Here is a 22,230-nt window from a genome sequence, read left to right on the forward strand (position 1 = left end):
ACAACATTCGAGGAAATTGAGCGAAACGCCGGTGAGATTGAACAAGATTTCCGCAATATTGTGGCACAAATTGAGGGAAGTCAGAAAGGAAACAAAACCGACAGGGAGGTCAACTAGAAACGCGTCCAACCGACTACACTACGCTGGAGCAAAGAGGAATATGAAGCTGAAAGAGAGGAAATAAGTAAGCGAGAAAATGAGCAGTAAGTGCGTTGACGCTTGGTTGTATAGACTGCATTACAAAAGTACACCAGACGATCACACGGACACGTCGTCCCCAAAGAGCACAAATTAAGAACTCCCACCCTGCTTTCGCAATCAATGAACATACATGACTCAGAGAGCCAGTAGAGGCTGGAAATCAGCCTTATTAACATTGCCGCGACTCTAGGCATTTGAATGCTCGTCATGCACGCAGGTGAAATACAGTACAAACAATAAGGGCATAAAAATGAACGTAACCACGACACAGGCTCTCAAATTTTCGGGCACTTTCTTTGCCAGCAGCGCTCTTCTGTATACTTTTTTTTTACAGATGAGTTTATGTGGCTTGGTCTCTTAGCCTCGCCTTTTTTTCGTATCTTGCACAACTGCTATGACGGACGTACACGCGTGAAAAGCAAGTGAAGCTGGCGCGGCTTCTTGAACTTTTGCCAGCTCACGTCACGAGGTAGAAAAATAAGAGAACACTCCTTGAACAGCCTAAGGTGTCAGCACTCAAATTTCTTACGTAAAATTGTCTTTGAAATGCCAATCTTCGAGTTCGAGCAGCATGGAGTTCGAGTTCAAAATCTTCAAGTTTGATACAGCGCTTATTTCCGTTCTCTGCATCGCCAACAAGCTGGCCAGGAAGTGTTACTGATTTCCAGTTGAGTTCCTTGCTTGACGCTTGACCCCCCCCCCCCCCCCTTCTCTCTAACAGCTGCCTTTTACACTCTTCAGCTATCCCTCGCTTCCCTCCGGCCGTTGCCCCAAGGGCTCTTCACTAAGCGCTCTCGATCCGTGGCTGCTTTCTTTCTTCGACTCCTCGATCGACACGCCTTCTTCAGTCGCTTCAGAGAGCAAAGTTATGGATTGCAGTTCCCCCCTCGTACTCAAGGTGCGCAACGATATGCAGTCGGGACCAGTTACGATGCCGCCAGCTGCACTTCCCCCTCCTCACCCAATATCGGTTCACGCACACACCACTCTCTTCTAGCTCCAACGGGTCACTTACGTAGCGTCTGCCGCTGAAGTTCTTCGAAAGCATCATCGTGCACATTTCCTCGCACGCTGTGACCATGCCCCCACTCGCAGCAACGGACTTATATTAATGGAAGCATGCGTCAGCTATCGCAGCTTATCGCGTGACAGTAATTAGGTACCTCCTGTTTTAAGGCGAACGAAAAAGATACCTATATACGAAAATGCTTGCCAATGAACGCTAGTGATCTTTTTTTCTTTGTTTTTGATGAACTGAGTTGCAAATGAGCAAGTTTGATGTGATAAAAAAAATCCGCACCACTTCAGCGCTCATTCTTGCAAGTTAATATAACCACCATGCTTCATTTCTGACGGCGAGCTTCCATGTTGTGGAACTTCGTCGGACCCGTCGTGGAGGTACTTTGTTGTAGATCGAAAGCGAATTGGCAGTGCGCATAGGTGTTCACTGCAGTTGATACTCTTCACTCCAAATAATTGCTCCCTGCATACGCGTGTTAGAATTGATTTAATTTGATTCCTTTAATAAATGGCTCATAGCCACTCTGGGTGATTGGCCAGGAAAGTGTATAGAGTGTTAGAAAGTGACTCACGTCGTTTTCTTTTTGTATAAAGTCTTTTCCACGATACAAGAAATGTTATAAAATTTTTCCTTGCGTTTTTTTTCTTGCGTTGACGATGACAACTACAGGCGCAAATATTTTCGGTATCCACGTGTTTTGTTACTTCCTCCAATACATCGCACTCCTGTTAGCAAGTTTTTGCTTCCAGGACTTAAGCCTGAGGCTGTGTGCCGCAGACTATTGATGAAACGATGCCGTTTGAAGGCTAAAGTCCGAACGTCAGAGCCATTCGTGAGCATTTTGTTCAGAGCCAAGAAGGAAAAAAAAAAGAAAGCAACCGCTAATTTTACTAAGATGGAGTTTCGCAGCTGAACAATTGATGCGCTTTCAGCGCTTTCGAAGTGAAAGAAGTAGAGAAGGCCGGACAGGGTGGGCACCAGCATCCACGTTGTCTGTTTTCGCTTTTTTAGCTGATGATTTGGTGAACAGTGTCGTGCACCTTTTCAACAATACGAAGAGCACCAAAAAAATTTTGAGCAAGCTGGAGGTTGATCGAAACCTTTCATGACTGTCAACCAATGTATTATACTGAAGTGCCGCTAAGCAAAAAAAAAAAAAAACAACGCAACTCAACTCGACTCTGGCGCACCGTTCAGCTGGCCGAGAAAGCTGTCAAGGGCCCTTGGCCGAAAGCCTATGCGGGGTCCATGCCCGTCCCAATTCTCAGGGCGCTCGCTAAAGTTATTTGATCTGATCTGAACTTGCACCAAGTCACACAGGGCTGTATGTACAGCAGAGATGCTCAGCACCTGCATGGTTCTGGTTAGGCTTCTATCCTTTTACCTGCACATCCCTTGCTGTAATAGAGTATACACGGGTACGCTTCTCTCTCTCTACTTGAAATTTGCTTTGTTTTTGAGTATGTGTCTTTCTAACTCTTTCTATGTATATTTGTTTGTCTTTTGATTGTTTTTTTCTCTTCCCTTTCTGTCTATTGTTCTTCTCTCTTTCTATGTATGTTTTTTTTCTCTTTTCCTATCTCTCTGTAGCCGTTTTATATCCTCCCTTTACTCCTCACCCTCAAATCTGTCCCCACCCTCGAACCCTTTGGCACCCACTGGCTATGCTACACCATACAAATCTATTCTATCGTCTGCTAGCGTGCCTAAATAGCCAAGTTTATAGGACGAGCCCCACCTTGCCAAAAATTTATCTCTTTTTTATCCTTTTTTTCTCTCGTTCTTTATTTCTCTCTCTTTGTATTCGTTCTCTCGCACATCAAAGTTGTTACATTTCTCTCCAGTCAAAGAGGCGCTCGTGTTCAGGGAGCGAAGTAGAAGAGGAAGATGATGAAGAGGACGAGGAGAGTGCGCGGTGGTTCTCGATGATTATAATATTCTTTCTGCGACACACGGAAATCCTCGAGTATCACAGCTTTGCAGTAAAACTCAGCAGCATTTTTGTAAGGGTGCACAAAACAACAATCTCCATCATGTGTCTGTTTCATTTAAGGAAAATAATGCTTTTCTACTCGTGTTGTTTAGATATAATACTGTTTAATTGTTTTCAGTTCGGCACAATCGCCAGTAGTGACATAGAGCGACGGAAGGACACTAGAGTCAGAAAAACCAGCGAAGCGTGTTTTAAGGCTAGATTAGGCAGTGAAAATTGGGTATAAAATTGAATAAACTTGCTCAAAACAGGGCAAATTGGAGGTCATTGGAAAATGAATTTGTCCTGAAGTGGACGTATTATAGGCAGCTGCTACCATCGATAATAATCAGATGTTTCGCGTTATTTGGATCTCTTCCGCGAAGATGGAATTCTCGTCACACGACCAGATTTCCACGCTCCATTTTCGGGTTTGCCTTTAACCGCAATTCATTCGTGTACTCTTAGTGTACCCGGATTTGAAGCAGTTACCGGTTTGTGTAGACAGACTGATTCCTCTGTGCTTGCACGCGCAATTCGTTTGCGCCGCATCTAGTGGTGACCATACCAAGAGCGTCGCCAAAACGCAAACCACACGCGTGCAAGTTTACCGGTGGTCATGCTCCTCTTCACATCCGTGTATGACGCGTCTGCATGAAAGGTGAAGGAGAATACATATTCAAACTGTTAAAAGACAAGCAAGTCCATCGCTGTTTTTAAACACAAAAGGAACTGCGTAATTGTGCAATACACCGCTATTTTTGGAAAAAAAAACCAGCGGCCACCTTTATTTTCACGTCAATCAAATAAAATTTCTTTCATCATTGGGCTTCCCTTTCCTCGTTCGCGTTTCCTTTGCACGTCACTCAAAAGTCATGGGGCCGAGCCATCTCTGCTTCGATTACAACATTTTTATTCCTGTTGTCCATTCGCTCCTTGTTATAGCTCTGAAATAAGAAACGGACATTATTGCGACGCGCGGATTGAAGACAAGCACGAGGACGAGGAGCAGGCGTTGTCCACCCGTGGAAGCGCGTGGAACGTCGTGGCGCCACACGTCGGGGCAAAGTCCACCACGAAACGGTTCGTTCCGATGGCGCTCGAGAAGCTCTGGGAATAAACTGCAGTGGTTCGTGGGTCGCCAGGCACGAATGAGAGGCAAGCGTTCGTCGTGACAACACTGATTCCACGGGCGCGCCCCGCACACTGTACACGGTCGCCGCGCGCAGGACGCGACGGCGACCTTCGTTGCTGATTCGGTTGGGCTGCAGCGGTTGCAGCATCGCGCACGGCTGTCACGTATCAGCTCAGTTTTCGGAACACCAGGTTGGACGGGTCGTCGGCCAGTTCCGGGTAAGCGTCCACGGGGTGGAAGTAGTCGGCGCGGTACCCGGGAGCCGAGCCGGCGCGCAGGATGTGCTCCTTGTCCTGGTCGCTCCAGGAGGCCGCTCCGTGCGCGTCGGCTAGCAGCAGCTGCCGCTCGTGCGCCCAGCGCTGGCTGAGCGCGTGCTTCTTGGCGTGCCATAGGATGCGCTGCCGCTCGCGGTCGGGCGGCGATCCGTAGCGAAGATTGAGCACGGCGTGCGTCGTGTGTATGCGCACGTCCGACACGTCCCCCTGGTGCACGGTCGTGTTGACGGCGGCACCGAGCCGCTGCAGCTGCGTCACGTCCTCGTGAAAGCGCCACGCACTGTCCTTTACGAAGTAGAAGGCGTCGTTGCCCTGCAGTACAGGGTGCAGGTCCACGAGGTGCGAGTTGTTGAACACCGAGACGAACACGTCTCGACGGATGGGGTCGGCCCGCTCCGCCGAGCGCACCACGGCGCGCCCGTCCACCCGAGACACGCTGAGGCCACGGCCGAACGGCTCCGCGGCCCGGCTCAGCCGTCGCGGCATCAGTCCTTCTTGAGGTCGTCGACGCCCCAGCGCCGACGGTTCGACGCTGGAGAGCTGCGAGAAGCCCCGAAGACGCCTCCGCATAGCACAGGCGGTGCCGGACACGGCGGGCAGTCGCCACGGGAGGACCGCTGTCTCGTCGTCTTCGTCGTCGTCGTTGCTGCTGTAAGGCCGCTGCTCGTCCTTCGGCGGCCAGCCGGACAGCCCCAGGCCCGTGAGGCCGAGGCCCTGGCTCTCCACCCAGTCCGGGAGCTCTGCGGGACGCCGAACGTTGATTTTCTTATCAACTGCACCGGCATCGCACACGGATGCTTTCGATAGACCGCATGCAATACCCATACATCAGCAACACTTCTTTGAGCATTGAAACCATAAAGCACCTAACCAGGACGCTTGGAAACAGGCACTTATGCAGTAAAAACAAAAACTGGCTTGCAATGAGCATAGATAACTGAGAGTTTTTTACGAAGATTCCAACGAAGTGCGCTGAGCACTTTTGTTTCGTACTTTTGTTCTAGTACTCTGGTACGACTGGCCATTCCATCTGACCAAGTCTTTGCAATGGCCGTCATGAATGTCAGCATATATTACTGGCACCGTTGAACCTAGCATGCAGTTGGTGGACAACTTGTGATAAGGGGTGAAATACAACTGCGGTTGAAAGTTTTGCCCAACCACTACGCTAAGCTCTATATTTTGAGTTTGGCAAACAATTAAAGAATAAAGCATATGATTCGGCACTCATCTGTATTGTGCATGCTGATTTCGCTCAAGCAACGGAAAGGGATCGCTTAGATGCCTGCGTTAGCCTCTAATAATATCGAAGACCACAATGGAAGTTCAAGGCTGCGAGTGCAGGATCAAAGAAGTAGTGACCACCAACTATTCCTTGTCAAATGCAGTTATGGCGTCTGTTTCAAATAAAACTGATTCGAAATCTCTTCACAGGTTCTTGGTGCAGCTACGGCCACTATTCATATAACAAAACTGTTTATATGTGTGTTTCCATTCTGGTTTACGCACAAGTCTCTTCCCTGCAGTTGATACAGTCTTAATTAACTAAGATTGCATAAAATGACAAGCCCTCAGGAATTCCATTTTTTCGCACAATTAGTTGTTTCGACAAAAGAGAAAGAAAATTCTAATAAAAAACGGGAGATGTTTGCCTGAATATTCGCCTGACATGCTATTCTAACTGCTGGGTGATTATTATGTGCTTACAAAAATTACACCGATAAACGCTTTACACATACAGCCACACACGCGTAGACTACACTATTTATAAAGTTTCGTACACGCGTGTGGCCCGCAAGAAAGTCGACAGGTGCTGCTTTGCCATGGGCCCAGAATATGTCAACTCTAAGCACGGGCCCGGAATGCCACCCCTGGCTACGCCACTGGTATATACGTATACTGCTATTTCCATGACTGCACATTTGCAGCATGAAACTTCAAAGTTTTCGTTTCAGCTGCATGCACAAACAGATCTTTGACTGCTGAAACACACGTCATATACAATGATAATACTATACTTCGCGGCTTTCGGCACCCCAATGCTTGCAGTAACACAAAGTTACCTCGCAACACTGTGGTCACCTACAGGTCCACCTTACCCTGGTCGGAGTCTCCGGCTGGCCGCTCCAGGTGCAGGTTAACCGGGTCGTTTCGGTTAAACTGGTAGAGGTGCAAGTCACGCACGTCGTGCAGACGGAGCGCACGGTCCCACTGTGGAGTCATCCAGCGGCCCATGAGAGAATCGTAGATGCGCTCGCCGAAGTGCACCAAGCCGGTGAGTGGGTCCAGGATGCCGCCGCGAAAGTCCACCGGCACGTAAAGCAGGGGCGCTGAGTCGTAGATGATGTGCCCGTACGGTCCCCGGTACACCTCCTTGAGAGCATCTCCGTGGCGGTCGAAGACGAGCGTTGGACTGCCTGCCTGGTCGCAGGCCACGTAGAAGGAGTCCCTGTTGACTCGCAGCTGCACCAGAAAACCGCGCTCGTCGTACAGCAGCGTCATGCCACGGCCGTCTGCGTTGTTGTACACGTGCGTGACGAGCGTCGGCCGTGCCGGGTCGGCGTAAAAGAATTGTGTCAGGTTACCCAGGTGGTCCTTGCGCATGGCGAGGCGGCTTCGCGCGTCGTAGAAATAGCGTACTTCGTAGCGACCACGCCGGGGCCGCTGGGCGCGTACCAGCTGACCCCGCGTGTTGTACGCGAAGCGTTCTTCGCCACGCTGCACCACGAAACCACGGCCGTCGACCACGAATGGCGTCTCGCCGAAGCGAAGCACGTGGTCGCCGGCATCATGCAGAATTTCGATCTTATTTCCCATGTATTGCATGGTCACGATATTGCCACCGGCGTCGTAGCTGAAGCGCCAGTGGTCCTTGCCAAGCATTTCCGTCAGCTGTCCGTCAGCGTCGTACGAGAAATTGTGCGTCCTCAGCTGGACACCTCCAGCCAGCCGCATCAGCGTGCGCGTCTGTGCGACTCGTCCGCGCGTGTCGTATTGCAGTTCCATGCGGAAGAGCTCCTTGTCGCCGACGCGCAGAGTAGATTGCTGTAGTCGGCCCAACGTGTCGAGGTGGCGACTGAACGCGGCCGTACCGTCCGAAAGCGTCATGTTCCCGGCCGTGCCGTCTCGGGTGATCCGGAAAGCATCCAGCTGTATCAGGCGGCCTCCTGCCGAGAAAGCCAGCTCGGTCTCCGGGAACTGGAGGGTGCCCACGCGCACGCCCAAAGCGCGCATCCTCATCCGTGAGTCGTAGCGGTACTGGAAATGTGCTGTAGTCAGCTGGAACTGGCTGTAGAAGCGTGCCACGCACTGGCTCAGCAGAGGGCCGTCGTAGAAGTACTCGTGGCGCACTTGCACGTCCTCCTCACTCCAGCTCTCGGCGCGTACCAGGCCGGCGGCTGTGTAGTTGCGCTGCACCTTGCCGCCGCCAAACACGACTTCGGTCGGCTGCGCGAGGGCGTTGTAGCGATAGAGTACACGACCCCGGTCTCCTGGGAAGATGCGCAGCAACGGCAGGCCTCGGTCATCCAGGTGGAGCACGTAGGCACCCGACCCTCCAGGTGCTGTGTAACTGAGGCGGTAGAAGCCAATAAAAGCGAGTAGTAAAAAGGCGTGACGCGCTCCGTCGCGAGGCGTACGCACGTGCTCTAGGCCACCATGCTCATCGTAACCGAAGGCAAATGCGCGGCCGCTGGGCAGAAGCACGCGGCTAGGTTGACTGGCTCCGGCCTCGTAAGCATACCGCAGCGTGCTGCCGTCGGCCGCTCGCACCTCTATAAGGCGGCCCAATCGGTCATAGGCGAGTGTTTGGGAGAGCGGACCACGCTGCCAGCCGCTAGGTCGGCCCAACCGGTCGTAAGCGGCATTCAGCGGCACCCGAGAGCCTCCCGTCGGCAGCCATTGGACTGGTCGTGCGAAGCTGTCGTACTGCACCACAAGCAATGGTCGTCGTGAGCCGTTGTAAATGATTTCACGCGCCGCCACCCAATCGTATTCCGCTGTTAAGTATTGACTTCCGTTAACCAACAGAGCACGTTCGACGGCCGAAATGGCGCCTTTGGCTAGCTTGAGCTCGTAGCGCCATTCCAGCCGGCGGTCGCTAGGCTTGCCGTCCCAGAGCAGCACTTTGCTCAGCGGCATAGGAAACATGCCGGCCTGCACGGGTAACAGGTGCTCGAGGACGTGATGGGGTCCGGCTTCCCAGAGGAGTGCCGCTGCCTTCCATGGAGTTGAGAGCAGCAAACCTCCATAGGGCCGTGTCGTTGTCGTCTCGGCAGCCATGCCTCCTCGGCTGCACTGTACGCTTCCCGGCCTGACGGTGGTGACCTCCAGCGAGTCACCGACGGTCACAGACGCGGCACCCGAAGGAGCTAACGAGAACGACAGTCGGCGCACGAGTCCGCTGGGCGTGACCAGTTGGCTCAGTCGGCCGGCCTCGTCGTAGGCGTAATGGAACGTGGCACCCGTTGCATCGTACCTGCTAGCCAGCAAGCCGCCCTGTCCATATAAGAAGTGTGTCTGCAGCCCATCTGGATCCACGAACGACTCGAGAAGCTTGTCTTGTGCCACGTGCACACGGCATTTGTGGCCTCGCGCCGTCTCGATCGTGTGGAGGCTGTTGGCCGAGTCACGCAAGAAGGCCACCTGCGTGAGAAACAGAATGATATGAGAAAACAATGCAAGTGCGCATAACGCCATTAGTACTATTTATACCTTGTTTCCCGACGTGTCGGTGACTGCGCTGAGCTTGCCGAAGCTCGTGTTGACGTTGTAGAGGAACGTGTACTTTGCTTTTCCCGTTAGAAGACTTCTAGTGACCACGTGCTGGCCATACTTGTTGAACACAAACAGCTCGTGGCTATCGGGCTGTGCTATCTGGTACTCCTGCTGTTCGTCCGGTTCGGGAAGGTAGGGTAGCGCTGAGAACACCTGCCGGCGCCCCAGATCTGCCACGTGGACCACGCCATCGCTGGTGACTGCCAACGCCGCTACGGAACGTAGGTCACTTTCCACGGCCAATGTTGCATTGCCTGGCGCACGGCAGCCATCACGCTGCTGGTTACATCCGGCAAAAAGCGTGAGTGTGCCGTCAGGAGCGAGGGCTCGCACGCTTTGCCGGTCATTTTCGTCCACTTCGGCCACGTAAAGCTCGCCCGTCGGGCCAAACGCAAAGCTCACTAATGCGCCTAAAGGGTTGATGTCCTGTTCGCCCTGTGGACAATATATTGGTTGGCCAGCCACCACGAGGAGCCGTTCGTCGGATGTTAGTCGCAGTACCATGTGGTCGTCGATGAAATGCAAAGAGTTGTCGAGTGGATTGATGGCGAGTTCAGTGGGCCACCGCAGCTTGGCTTCGCCCACTGGCAGAGCCCCGGCACATGGAAACGGCCGCCAGCGCCGGCGACCTCGAGGATCTCCGATAAGTGTGTCAATTATGCCACGGCTGTCGACGACGCGGATGCTGCTGCCGTCGGCTACGTATAGGCTGTTATCAACGGCAACGGCGAGCCCTGCGACGTAGAAAAACGAACGTATTGCACATGTATAGTTTGGTTTCCTTGCGCACAATCTACTTACCTTTAGGATAGGTGAGCTTGGCCTCCAGTGCGGGCCTACCGTCTCCGCAGTTGTCCCGCGGTAGGCAGCGTTCGCCACTGCCCACAACAACGTCGAAGTTCGAGTCTGGGTCCTCAACTTTGTCGAGGGAGTGGACACGTAGCACCTGGTGTCGCTCGGGGTCGGACACGTACAGGTGGCCATCGGTGGGGCTGAGAGTGAGGTGGCACGAAGCGTCGCCCGCGCCGCGTAGCCGCAACACGGTGTACAGCTGACCCTCGGGCGTCACGCGCCGCACGAGGTTCAGGTCTGCCAGGTAGACGCTGCCGTCGGGACCAGCGGCCAACGCAGAGGGCGCCAGCAGTCGTTGTTGCCGCGCGGGACCTCCACTGCACTCGGCTGCACCGCATAGTAATGCGCGCGGCTCACCCGTCCCGGCCAAGACGGCTATGACACGTGGCGCTTGTGCGAGGTACAGCGCCGAACCGTCGCCCTTCTGTAGTACGCCTTGCTGAAAGTTGTACCGGTGGTGTACGTCCAGGTTCCAGCCGCCCAGTTCAGACACATCCATGTCATGGCCCGGCAGCGTTGTCGACTGCGTGGTCCAAATGGGTTGGTCGCAAGAGCTGTACTCGTAACCCAATGATACGAGCACTCGGGCCAGCCCGTAGACTTTCTGCTTGTAGACGTTTCGTTTGTTCCAGGCAAATGTATACTCGATGTCCGGGTCTGCCTCGAAGGTGCGCTCGAACAGGATTCCCTCCACCACGATGCGCAGGTGCACCAGGCGCAACTCCGGAGGTATGATGGATGGCGTGAGACGCAGGTGCAGCGTAGCCAGGTAGCCCTGCACCTGACCGCTGCGGTACACGAGCTGCAAGCCGGAACCTGGAACCTGCAAAGTTTCTTGCAACTCGCGACTTTCGGCCAGCACGGCTGACCCGCTGCAGCCGCCAGATGGGCGGGCGCTCTGGTACAGCACGGGCTGCATGCGTTGGTACGAATGCGCTTCGCAGGCGGGCTGTTGTAGACGGCGACTGCCTTCTTCGGCCTGTTCTCCCCCCAGCACCGCCATCTCGACGTGGCCCATGACCACGATGGTGTTCCAAGGAACTAGCACTGTACGCTTTATTGGGTGGAACGGGTTGCGCTGGAACTGCAGCGTCACCGCACCCCCACCGTTGACCAAGATGTCGAACCTGCGCAGTTCGGAGCAGATTCGTCGTCACCGTGGAGATCCGAAGTACGCGCGCGCACTGCTTCGCCGCTCACCATCCGTCGTTGCGAGTCAGCGTGAAGCCAAACTGCGGGTCCGTGGCGACGCTGACGCGGATGCCGACGATACCGTTGCCTTCCTTGCCGGTGACTCTCCCGCGAATCACTGACACTCGGCTGGAAAGGGCGCGCCAATGTAAGACGCCCGCGGGCCCTGGCTGATGCCGGGGTGGGGGTTTTAGGGGTTAGGGTGGACAAGAGACACACGCGCCCCCAGTGGCGGGCGATCTGGGGGTCTATGGGGTCAACACGGAGCGAGACAGTGACAGGACAGGACACCAGCCAGACGGCAGCCCCGCGGGCGCGCACTCACCTCTTGGCGAAGGCGCTCCAGAACTGGCTGCGAGGGGGGAGGGGACAAGCCAACAGTCAGGGCGCGGCACGCTGGCGGCGCGCCGCCGCACACAACACACAGGGACAAACACAGAGACTCCGTGTGACCACCACAGGGACGAGACAGACAGACAGGCGCTCGCGCACTGACCTCTCGGAGTACTCGTCGCGATGCGAGTAGCTCTGCACGCTGTCCTCCTCGATGAGGAACTTCATGCGTTGGTAAAAGGACGCCGTCACGGCGGGAGGCTGCTTGCGCAGCAGGATGTCCTGCGGCTCCGGCGATGACAGGCACAGCAGGCTTTCGCTGCACTCGGGCCGGTAGCAGCACTCGCTGTCGGCGCAGTCCACCAGGCCGTCCTTGTCGTTGTCCGCCTTGTCACTGCACTGGGTCTCCTGCGGCACGCTGCAGTCGCGACCCGCCCAACCGGCAAGGCAGGCGCAGCGCCAACGCTCGCCATCGCGCACGCACTGGCCGTGAGTGTGGCAGCCCTCGGGGCAGCCGTCTGCGAAGAGATATCATGAAACCTCTGCGACACAATCACGCGCATACAGGTGTACCTAACGTGCAATGCTGCCCCATCCACCCCTGGATGCACACGCAGGTGCCGTTGTTGCACTGGCCGTGCTGCAAGCAGCGAGCATCACACTCGCGCAGCTCGCACCGGCCCCCCGTCCAACCGGGCTCACAGGTGCAGTGACCCTCTTCGCAGCGGCCCCGGGGTCCGCAGTCTAGCTCGCACTTTGCTGCGTTTAAAGATAGAAAGTTGAACGAAAAATCCGCTGCGACAGGCGCACATGCGCAGCACACCGAACGCATAGACACGCACCGCGGCTACAGTCGTCGCCGGTCCACTGATCAAAGCAGACACACGCCTCGCGTTCCAGGTCGTAAACGCCATGCGCCGAGCAGTCCGGCAGGCAGCGGCTGAGCCGCTCGTCAGCATCGCTGCAGTTCGCACCGCGCCACCCGGGTTTGCACCAGCAGCGGCCCTGGACACAAGCGCCACGAGAGCCGCATTCCGGGTCTGGGCAGTCGGGCCGCTCGCAGTTCTCGCCACCGAAACCGGGCTCACAGACACAGCGTCCACGTACGCACCGGCCGTGTCCCGAACAGTCGGGTAACTCGCATAGGTCATCCCGCACGGCGCACTCAGCGCCCTTCCATCCCGGTTCGCAGCGGCAACGCCCCTGGACGAGACGTCCGTGGCCGCTGCAGAGTACCGGGCACACGCTGTCCGCGCAGTCCAGGCCGATGTACCCTGGGAAGCAGTGACACTGTCCCAGGCGGCAGCTGCCATGGCCATGGCACTGGCTCGGACAGCTGGTTGGCACGTCCCTGGCCACAGCCGGCTGTAGGGCTAGCGATACCGGTAACGGGTCGTCATTGATAAGCGACAGAAACCATGTGCCGGGTTCCAGGAAATGAATCAGGTCAACCTCTTCCAGCTGCAAACAGATGGAGTGCAGATGCGGAATTTAGTGAGTAGTCCGCGCCCCCGTGTCCTGCCTAACGCCGTGCGCGAGTCCATTGGCATCTTCCCACAGCCCTGCTGAAGACATATTTATTAAGCCATAGCGTGTTTTGCATGAATCTCTTGTAAACGCGATCGTATCTAGCTCACGATAAGTGACGGTTTTTCAACGTTTTTGGCTAGGTCTGCGAAAGCACGCACCCAGCTAACGTCCGCAAAAGCCGGGTCGGGAAAGAACGTGACTCTCCCGCCTGACTGACGCCGGCGCCATTAACTGCTGCGGTGATCGTGTTTCTTGACTAGCTTGGTAAAAGCACGCACTTCTGACGTTGCCGCAGAGCAACACTTGGCGGGCGCTCCACTAGCAACAGCCTGCAGCCGCGGCGTGGGAGAGTGGAATCCCCGAGACAGTGGGAAGGACCGCACTTCACAGTAAATGCTTTCTTATTCTCATTGCATAAGAATGTGCCTATAAACATCTCCTCCAAACGATTTTTCTTTCTTTAAAAGAGCTACATTTCTCCAATATTTTACATCTCCATGCTTCCTATAACAACATGTTTACTATAGAATGTAACGCGAGCTCTTTTTTGTCTTTTTTCAGATTTTCGGGGCCCAAGTCGACTCATGCATTGCAATCGAATACCGAGGAGGAGTAATAAACTTTATTGTAAGAAACCAACATGTTTAGGTGGCCGGGCCTAAGCCTACCACGAGGGGACGTCAAGGGCTTGCCTCGACGCCTCCTCACGGGCGTGCTGGGTCGCTCAGGTTTGGTCGTCAAGAGCGGGGCTCAGCAGAGCCTCATAAAGCTTTGGCGAAAGGGTCGTGGTGTTAGTGTGTCTGTACTGTGCCGAAATTTATTTTTTGTGCCGAATTCTATTTTTTTTCTTCCTGGACGCAATGCAATGTCATCGCTCGAGTTACAACCAAGTAACACGGTACCTACGAGCCTGTTTAGTCAGGTAAGTTAGAGCTATTGAAGAGCCGCTACTGCGCATTTGCAACCGCTCGGCATTTTGAACTATTTCATCTTATAAGTCATTAATATGATACCCATGTTTGTCGCTATGGTAGCCCTATTCCAGTTTCTATCGGTGACAGTAGGGAGAAGAGCTTCTGCTGATAAACTGTGAAACAAAATGTTTTGCTTCGTTGTCTATTCATAACGTTGGCTATTCTTACGTTTGCGAGAGGTTTTATCAATTCGAAGTTAATTAGCGATATCACGTCGTGGCTATTTCTGCTAAATGCATTATTTCAGACCTTGTTCGTTCATTTTAATCGGGGTTTGAGCACTGCTAGCTTCTTACGGTCTGTACTGAGCGATTTACAGGGAGCGTGATTACACCACATAATATGTATGGATGCACTACAAGCCGAGCGCCTCAAGGTCTGTGAACTTAAAACGGAGGCGATTTCGACGTTTATACAAGTCGTTTTGCTACGGCATGGCGGTAAGCTATCCCATGCAGTACAATTGGGGTTGCCACCTGTTTGGTTTTAGAACGGCTCCGCCGGTTTTTTAGACAGCGGGCTGGTTGCCGGTCCAGCTCCGTTCTCATTGACCGCTTTTTTTCAGAGCAGTAAACGAACCGTCATTCTAATCAGGGCATTTTTATGCCAGTAATTAGACTACAGTATGTTAGCTCAGTGTGCCGTTCTTGTTTGTACATGAGGTTTATTTGGCTCAAGGAAAGCAGTGTTACATCAAATGGCACTGCATGCCAAAGACCTGACATAACGTCTATCGTTCAACACAAATTTAATCCCCTGATAGCTCATCCCCCATCCCTCGCCTCCCCGTCGAAGGGTCGGTTTTTTCGTTCGAGAAAAGGTGGCAGCCGTAAGTATAATTTTAAGTACGTACCAACAACAAAAGTTTGTGGGATGTTGGATCCGCAACAAATGCGAATTTCTACTATATCAGCGCTTAATGCTTGTAATCAAACTGGTGACTGCATATATCGGAATGCCAAATGCAGTATGGAACATTTCTTTCGACATTAAGTTGCCAAACAAAACGGGAATTAAGCTTTATCGAACATTTCGCGTCCCGCAAACTTTTGCTGTTGACAGTACGTATAGTTCATGTTATCAAAGCGGTGGTACACAGGCTTACAACGTTACACCAGCGTACGCCGCCAATGCGTGGGGTTGCATGGGTTCGATTTACATGGTCGATGTGCACCCAATGGTTTCTCTTGGCATCGAGGACATAACGTGGCGCCACCTACGTGATGACGTCACTCATAGGATGCAGGGTTGTGTTGTCTGCTAGAACACCGCATTTCCTGCGCTTTTGCTGTGGACACTGTGCGGGCTTCCTTTTCCTTTGAAGCTCGGTGCTTGAAGAAGCGGTAAGACCTGATAACACGGGCAAGCAAACTACGAATTGGCACCCCCGGTGGCACTCTCGTGTCTAATTTGCATCGTAAAATCGCGACTAAGAACCGGTGCAGCCATGGGGGACGGTGCAAGTGGTGTCGCGAAAGCAAACCTGCCGTATTCCACAACTACTACGCAGCAAGGCGAGCGCACGCATCCAATCTGTGACGTCAAAACGATCGCAGCGCTGGTATCTCTAGTGGAGGCCCTCGCGGCCAATATTGTGGAGGCGGTCGCCGCACATGGCTCTTAGTATAGCACGGGCCCTCACTGGAGCATCTGATCTTTTCTTTAACCTCTCCTTTATCTTTGTCTACCATTAATTCCACAACGCATCATCGTAAGTTCTTTTTTTGTTTGCAGATGTTTGCGTGTTTTTTAACCTCGAGTCAATAACTGCTATAATTAATATTTTAATGCATACGACTAGTGTGAGCGTGCCGAAAGGTTGGTGGTTACATTTGTTTCCATTAAAATTGCTTTAGTAGCTCGTTGATACTCCTTTATAAAACGCATGTCAGCAACAAAGTTTTTTGTAACAATTGCTATTACATTGACACATTTTTGCGAGTACTGAAGGAATGAACGTGTGAACTCCGAACATGTACGCGAAGCAATGGATGTTCTGCAGTGTGATGCCCGATTGCGCTAAGCAAATGTTTATTGAACATATATTCCGCGGTCGTTTTTTTTCACAATTATTTCTTACTTTTTTAAGTGATTGGGGGCGGTTTAGCATCCTTTCAATATTTTCAACTATCTTCAACTCATCAACTTTATCTTTCTTAACACGCTTGTTCGGCGGTGTTTATCAATTGTAAGTTAATTAATGCGAGTAATTTGTGCTTATTTCTGCTAAATACGTTATTTCAGACCCTGCTTGTAAACCAGTTTACGAGTAATTAACAAGTCCGTCTTGCGACGGAGGCACTGTCACATGATGCGCCGTAACAACACCATTTGCATGTGAGCTATGGCTGCACGCGATTTTTTCAAAGTAGAGCTCGTTTCTGTTTTTCTAGACACATGGAGTTTAATTTCTTTGTACTGCACATCTAGACTTACACAGTCGAATAGCTGCAATGGTAGTAAAAATAGTGTGCGCTAAAGCGGCTTTTCTTTTTGTGAACAAACACTTCGACATTGCCGAGTTTGTTTGCGAGACCGCGATCTATACTTTAACCTACGACTACGAGATGCGCGCTAAATCGACTTTCCTTTTCGCAAAGAAACACTTCGACATATGGGACGTTGCTTGCGATGCCGATCTACTTTAACCTATACGACTACGATATGTGCGCTAAATCGAGTTTCTTTCTTTGCAAGCAAACGCTTCTACATTTGCGACGGTGCTTTGCGATACCGATCTGCTTTAACCTACGACCAGAAGTACTGCGAGTACTATGGCTTCATGGAGCCATGCACTCAAACACTTGTGTCCACCCTCGTTTTGTGGGATTGGCCAGGTGGCCGTGCTGCGATGGGCGGGAGACTCAGACACGTATATCCACCAACTCAATACCTATATACAACCCTGGAGGAGTGGCTTGCGTACTCCTTCACAGACATAGTGAAGGCACTATACTGAGACATTTGACAATTCTAGGCCTGCCTGGTGTCTAAGCCTAGATTCTTTCATCTTAAACGAATAATAGCGTGACGAAAACAGGGACGGGAAAGAAAAGACAGACTACTGCGCTGACTCGCGACTAAAGTTTATTCCTAAAAGAAGCGGAATATTTGACATCAGAAAAAAAGCAGATCCAGTGAAGTAAATTCTTTCACTGGACGTGGACTGGCGCATTTAAGAAAGCTGTTCTCTCTTTCTGTTACTTCATATCTGCCCTCGTTCATTTCTGTGCTGTGCCCAGTTTACCATGAAACTAACAAGTCCCTATTGGTATCCTCGCACTCACCACTGCTGACCGATGTCCACCGGCGGTGGCCACCACTTCGGCCACGTCGCGGGCGGTCAGCGACGGCGGCTCGTTGCGCCTGGCCAGCAGGGCGAGCCGCGCTCCTTGCGGCGCGGTCACGTTGAAGCGCACGAACGCCGCCTCGGGCTGCTCGAAGCGCACGTTCCAGGCGTCGTGCGCCTCCAGGTGATGGGTGAGGCGAGCGCCCAGCTCCACCTCGGCGTACGCGTCGGCCTGCGCGGGCGGTCTGCAAGGCTCCCGCGCGGCGGGCTGCTGCTGATTGTGCTGGTTTTTCTGTTGAGGCTGCTGCGACTGCTGCAGGCTGTTGCTATGCCGGTGCGGCGGCGGCGGCGGCGCGGAAGCGGACAGGCTCTCGGCCGCCACGTCCAGGAGCACGCACGGCTTTGCTGCCGGCCCGGCAGCGGCGACGTAAGCCAGCGCCGCGGCGAGGGTTGCCGCGAGCGCGGCCAGCGCCAAGCAGGCCCACTGCCAGCCACTGCGCGGCCTTAGCCGCTGGGTGAGAGCGGCCGCCAGGGACGTGGACGCGGCCCGAGGGGCTTCGATGATGAGCTGCGGGTTGACGCGGCTCGCGGCCGGCGGCACCATGGGGCCCGTGGTCTCGCTGTAGCTGGGCGGCTCTGCGTACGCGTTGCGCGGCGGCACCGCGGGTGCCGGCTCCGGCGGGCTCTCGGGCCATGACTCCGAACTCGCGTACGGCCGCCGGTGCAGGGAGTCCATCTGCGCCTGCGGCGGCGCGCCCTGCGGAGAGGAAACGTGTGACGACATCTTTATGGTGGCTTCTCTCGATGGAATGGAATGAAAAAAACTTTATTTCAGTCCTGCAGGACGCGCTTAGCGCGTAGCGGGCGTCTCCCACGTAGGGACCGACAGGGAGTACCTGGCGGCCGCTTCGTGGGCCTGCTGGACGGCCCATTGCTGGTCGGCGAGAAGTGAGCTCCTGAGGGACCTCTCCCACTTGCTTGAGGTAGAGTCGGGAGGAGTTGTTCTACACTCCCAGAGCATGTGTGCGAGTGTCGCTGTGTGTCCACATGATGGGCATGCGTCGCTGGGCTATGCATGAGGATAATAAACGTGAAGCGTGGCAAGGTTTGGATACGTGCGTGACTGTAATAGGCGTCGTCTATGTATATAGCGGAGCGTTCGTCTTGTGCGAGTGCTGAGGTTTTAACAGTATACGTGCTCAGATGAAAAGGCGCAGGAAGCCATAGATATACTTTCCGAGCTTGTCCCCTGCATTCAATGTCCTGCCCTTTTGAAAGGGACCTGGAGCTCCAGCATCAGTTAGCCATGAAGCCCTACAACCTACTACAGCATCACTACAAGCGCCGCGGGAAGCACGGGCACCCGTATCCGGATAGAAATGTTCCCTCTGAAAAACGATCCCCATCGTCAAGTGCTGTGGCGGCGTGGAGGGTGAAGCGCTGCCTATATCATAGCTTCCGTCTCTTGATGCTCCGTCGTACGTTTTCGATTTGTTTTTGTTTTTCTGACGTTTCGTTTGACCTATGAAATATATCCGACGAACACAAGCCATGTGCGACTGCGTTGAGCACCGCACAACGGAAGCATGCATGTATTTAAAGGGACCTATCTAAAGAGATAGATGCATGCATGTATTTAAAGGGAATCTAAAGAGTAGATGAAAAAGTTTATTTAGATAGACAGAAAACCTCTGAAAAGAAAAGTAATTTTAGTCATATGAATACATTGCTCTTTCACAATACCAAAATCAGCACGTTTACCACGAGAAGACACTCGGTAAACTAGAAAACGCGCAAAAAAAAGTGGATGACGACGCTACCTCGATGTTCCCCTACCAATTGCCGTGATGTCACAGATTTCAGCGGAGTGTATTAGGGAATACACTGTTACTAATCTGTAAAATGAAATAGACTATCCTTTTAGGTGGCCGGAAGCTTAACATAACAAGCTTTAGGAAATTTTATTGGGTGGACCAATGTCACCAAAACAAGAAAAATTCACTTTTAAATCTTTGAAATCGTCTCTAGGAATTGCGGCGCGAAATTTAACAATAAGGTTTTGACCTTGATTACTTCTTCTATGAATAAATCTATAGTAGAGTAATTAACGAATTTTAGTGTCCGGAGTAAAACTATTCAATCTAAATCAATTTATTCTTTCACTTCAGCGGCCCTTCAAAAATAAGAAAAGTATGTTAGAAAACTCAGGTTGACTCTATCAGTGATGGAAGGGCTGGCTGCAGTAGCTCCAAACTGCTAAAAAAAATGCTGCTCCATGCTGCTTCAAACTGTGACCTTTATTTGTAAGTGCTGCGAATCTACTCCGAAATGGCACTGAGAGAATGAATATCAGAAAGTTTAACTGTGTGAACAACTTGCAAGCCTTAGACAAACGGAAAATAACATGTATGCTGTAATCTTAGTAGGCTAATATGCAGCATTATCGACTCTGATCTCATTTATGCATTAACAAGTGCATATCAAACATTTGGAGCGTTTAGCTATTTTAAATTTTACATGTTGGCTATTTTGGTGACTTATAAAAATTACAGAGATAGTATTTCAAATACATAGCTCACATAAGAGTACATTTGATAACAGACCATCTTATTAGTTGTCCGTTTCTTGGAATTTACCTTGTCTGTTTTATGTGAAATATATTTCATAATAAAATATTTATGGAGCTCTTCAATCAGGCTTTGAGCTCCATTAGTTGAATGGAATATCTTTACATTTGCTCCTGGAACTCATACAGATTGCACGTTATTCAAGATGCGCTGTTTCCAATCCTAATATCTGTATATGATCAGACAAGGAGAAAGCAGTAGCAAGAACAGCACTCACTGCTCGTCATCTGGTCTCATCGTGATGGTTCTTATGACAGAGTTGCCTGAAATGTTGTCTTAAAGGGGCTATTCATAGCAGATCAATTTCGTTTCGTGTAAACGTTCACTATGTTATTACAATAAACTTACCGAATTACCCGTTATTTGTCTGTTTTTTTTTCTACTGCTTGTAGTGTAGCTTCTATTTGATATCAGACCTAAAATATTGTGCGCATCTTTGTTTATACCTTCTTTTTTTTTAGATCCGAAGCACCTTACGGTCGAGCTCAATCCAGTGTGTGTGTGTGACCACTCTTACTGCAGATGCGCAACAGCTGGCCCAAGAACTGCCAGAACGCGCTCACGCGATAGCGCGTTTCGGGGCCTGTGTAAGCGCATGGTAAGACGCTGTGGCCTCTCTACCTTGCACTCTCTCAGCAGTGATGTGGTGGCATGGGGGAGCGAGATTCTAAAGACGCCCGATGAACCAGCGAGATTGTATTCTAGTCAGAACGCGATGGCACGCGCTAGCACGTCGGGCCTGCGTATAAGTGACTGTGGCCTCTCCTCCTTTACACTCTCTCAGCATGGGGGAGCGAGACGGCATGGGGGAGCGAGAGGCTAAAGACGCGCGATGGGCCAGCGAGATTGTATCCTAGTCTGAACGCGATGGCACGCGCTAGCACGTCGGGCCTGCGTAAGTGACTGTGGCCTCTCCTCCCTTACACTGTCTCAGAAATCACGTGATAGCGTCGGAAAACGATATTCTGCAGACGCGCGCGATGAACACACGTGCTCCCGCGTGGCGTGGCTACGAACCCGCGTGGCTTGCTCCAACAAGAGTTCGGGACGAGTAAAAGCAACCGAAACTACAGTGCATTCGTGGTATTATCCGTTTGCAAGGACGCGTTAACATCGGGAGAGGTGCCCGTGGTGAGCGGAACTTTAATAAGCCCTTTTCAGTTTTTAAGGTAAACAGCGCGAGAAACGAAGACATAGAAGTAGGAAGACACAGGACAAGCGCTGTCTTCCTACTTCTCTGTCTTCGTTTTTCGCGCTGTTTATCTTAAAAAAAAAATGAATTGTTACCAACTTGCCTCATTTTCAATACTACTCAGAAATTTAAGCCGACCCACTCGCCGCTTCGCATGCTACTTACTCATGGTTCCCTTTAGTAGGAGATGGTGTAATCTATTCTTCCATGATCGATTTATCGCCGCATCAGAGCGCTTGGCTGTGCTGCGTAGAGATCGGACAAAGGATTCACATATTAGTCCGATGATCGTTTTTGTTTCATAAATGTCGAGAAAAAAATACAGCGAATTAAAAACCCCCTTTTTTCTCCCTTTTAAGGGATGCAGTGTTACGCATCGCTGGTCCATCTAAAATGTGAATTTCAGTCACCTTATTAAGGTTGGGAAGTAAAAACAGCGACCAAAGCCGTCAGAATGTATGAAGTATAGTCTGGCGCTGAAGGGGAGCTCTTTTCCTAGCCCTATTGTGTCACGCCGCTGCGGTTTACGGGGAGCATTTTGTCACGCCGAAGCGATGGCGTCTACAGTGGCTGCACGCACGTACGGCTCTCCACAGACCCTTCCCAACTGGCTACGTGCATGAGTGGCGTCCGAAGTCATTAATCACCACCCGGAATTCGCGCCAGCGCGGTAATCTACTGACCGTTTTTTTCCCCCGTCCCCTCTTACCACATCGTTCCATTGTCCGAAAGTCAAGCGCCGTCTATGACGTCACCTCCGAGCGATCATTACCGTTGGGCGCGGTATATATACGGTCGCTTCCCCAGCATTTTCCGTCAGTCCCCTCCAGTGACAGGGCCGCTCAACTGTGCGAGCGGGGTT

The 22,230-nt window shown here is 52.2% G+C and overlaps 1 protein-coding gene across 2 annotated transcripts in view; it reads right to left on the reverse strand.

Moving 5' to 3' along the window:
* Positions 1-3,931: 3,931 nt before the first annotated feature.
* The window catches only part of LOC119169271 (teneurin-m-like), a 29,920-nt gene continuing 11,621 nt past the window's right edge, over positions 3,932-22,230 (reverse strand). The window contains exons 2-11 of one of the 2 annotated variants that reach the window (XM_037420384.2): positions 17,548-18,306; positions 12,599-13,217; positions 12,330-12,515; positions 11,920-12,274; positions 11,749-11,775; positions 11,433-11,552; positions 10,182-11,359; positions 9,318-10,114; positions 6,704-9,248; positions 3,932-5,344 (exon numbers count right to left, since the gene is read on the reverse strand). In XM_037420384.2, the coding sequence (XP_037276281.2) occupies positions 4,497-5,344; positions 6,704-9,248; positions 9,318-10,114; positions 10,182-11,359; positions 11,433-11,552; positions 11,749-11,775; positions 11,920-12,274; positions 12,330-12,515; positions 12,599-13,217; positions 17,548-18,285 (7,413 nt within the window). In that variant the 5' untranslated portion in view covers positions 18,286-18,306 and the 3' untranslated portion in view covers positions 3,932-4,496. The remainder of the gene's footprint in view (positions 5,345-6,703; positions 9,249-9,317; positions 10,115-10,181; positions 11,360-11,432; positions 11,553-11,748; positions 11,776-11,919; positions 12,275-12,329; positions 12,516-12,598; positions 13,218-17,547; positions 18,307-22,230) is intronic. The other variant, XM_075880010.1, reaches the window with a different exon arrangement.

Source organism: Rhipicephalus microplus, chromosome 2 (assembly GCF_043290135.1).
Source record: "Rhipicephalus microplus isolate Deutch F79 chromosome 2, USDA_Rmic, whole genome shotgun sequence".
Classification (NCBI taxonomy): Eukaryota; Metazoa; Arthropoda; class Arachnida; order Ixodida; family Ixodidae; genus Rhipicephalus; species Rhipicephalus microplus.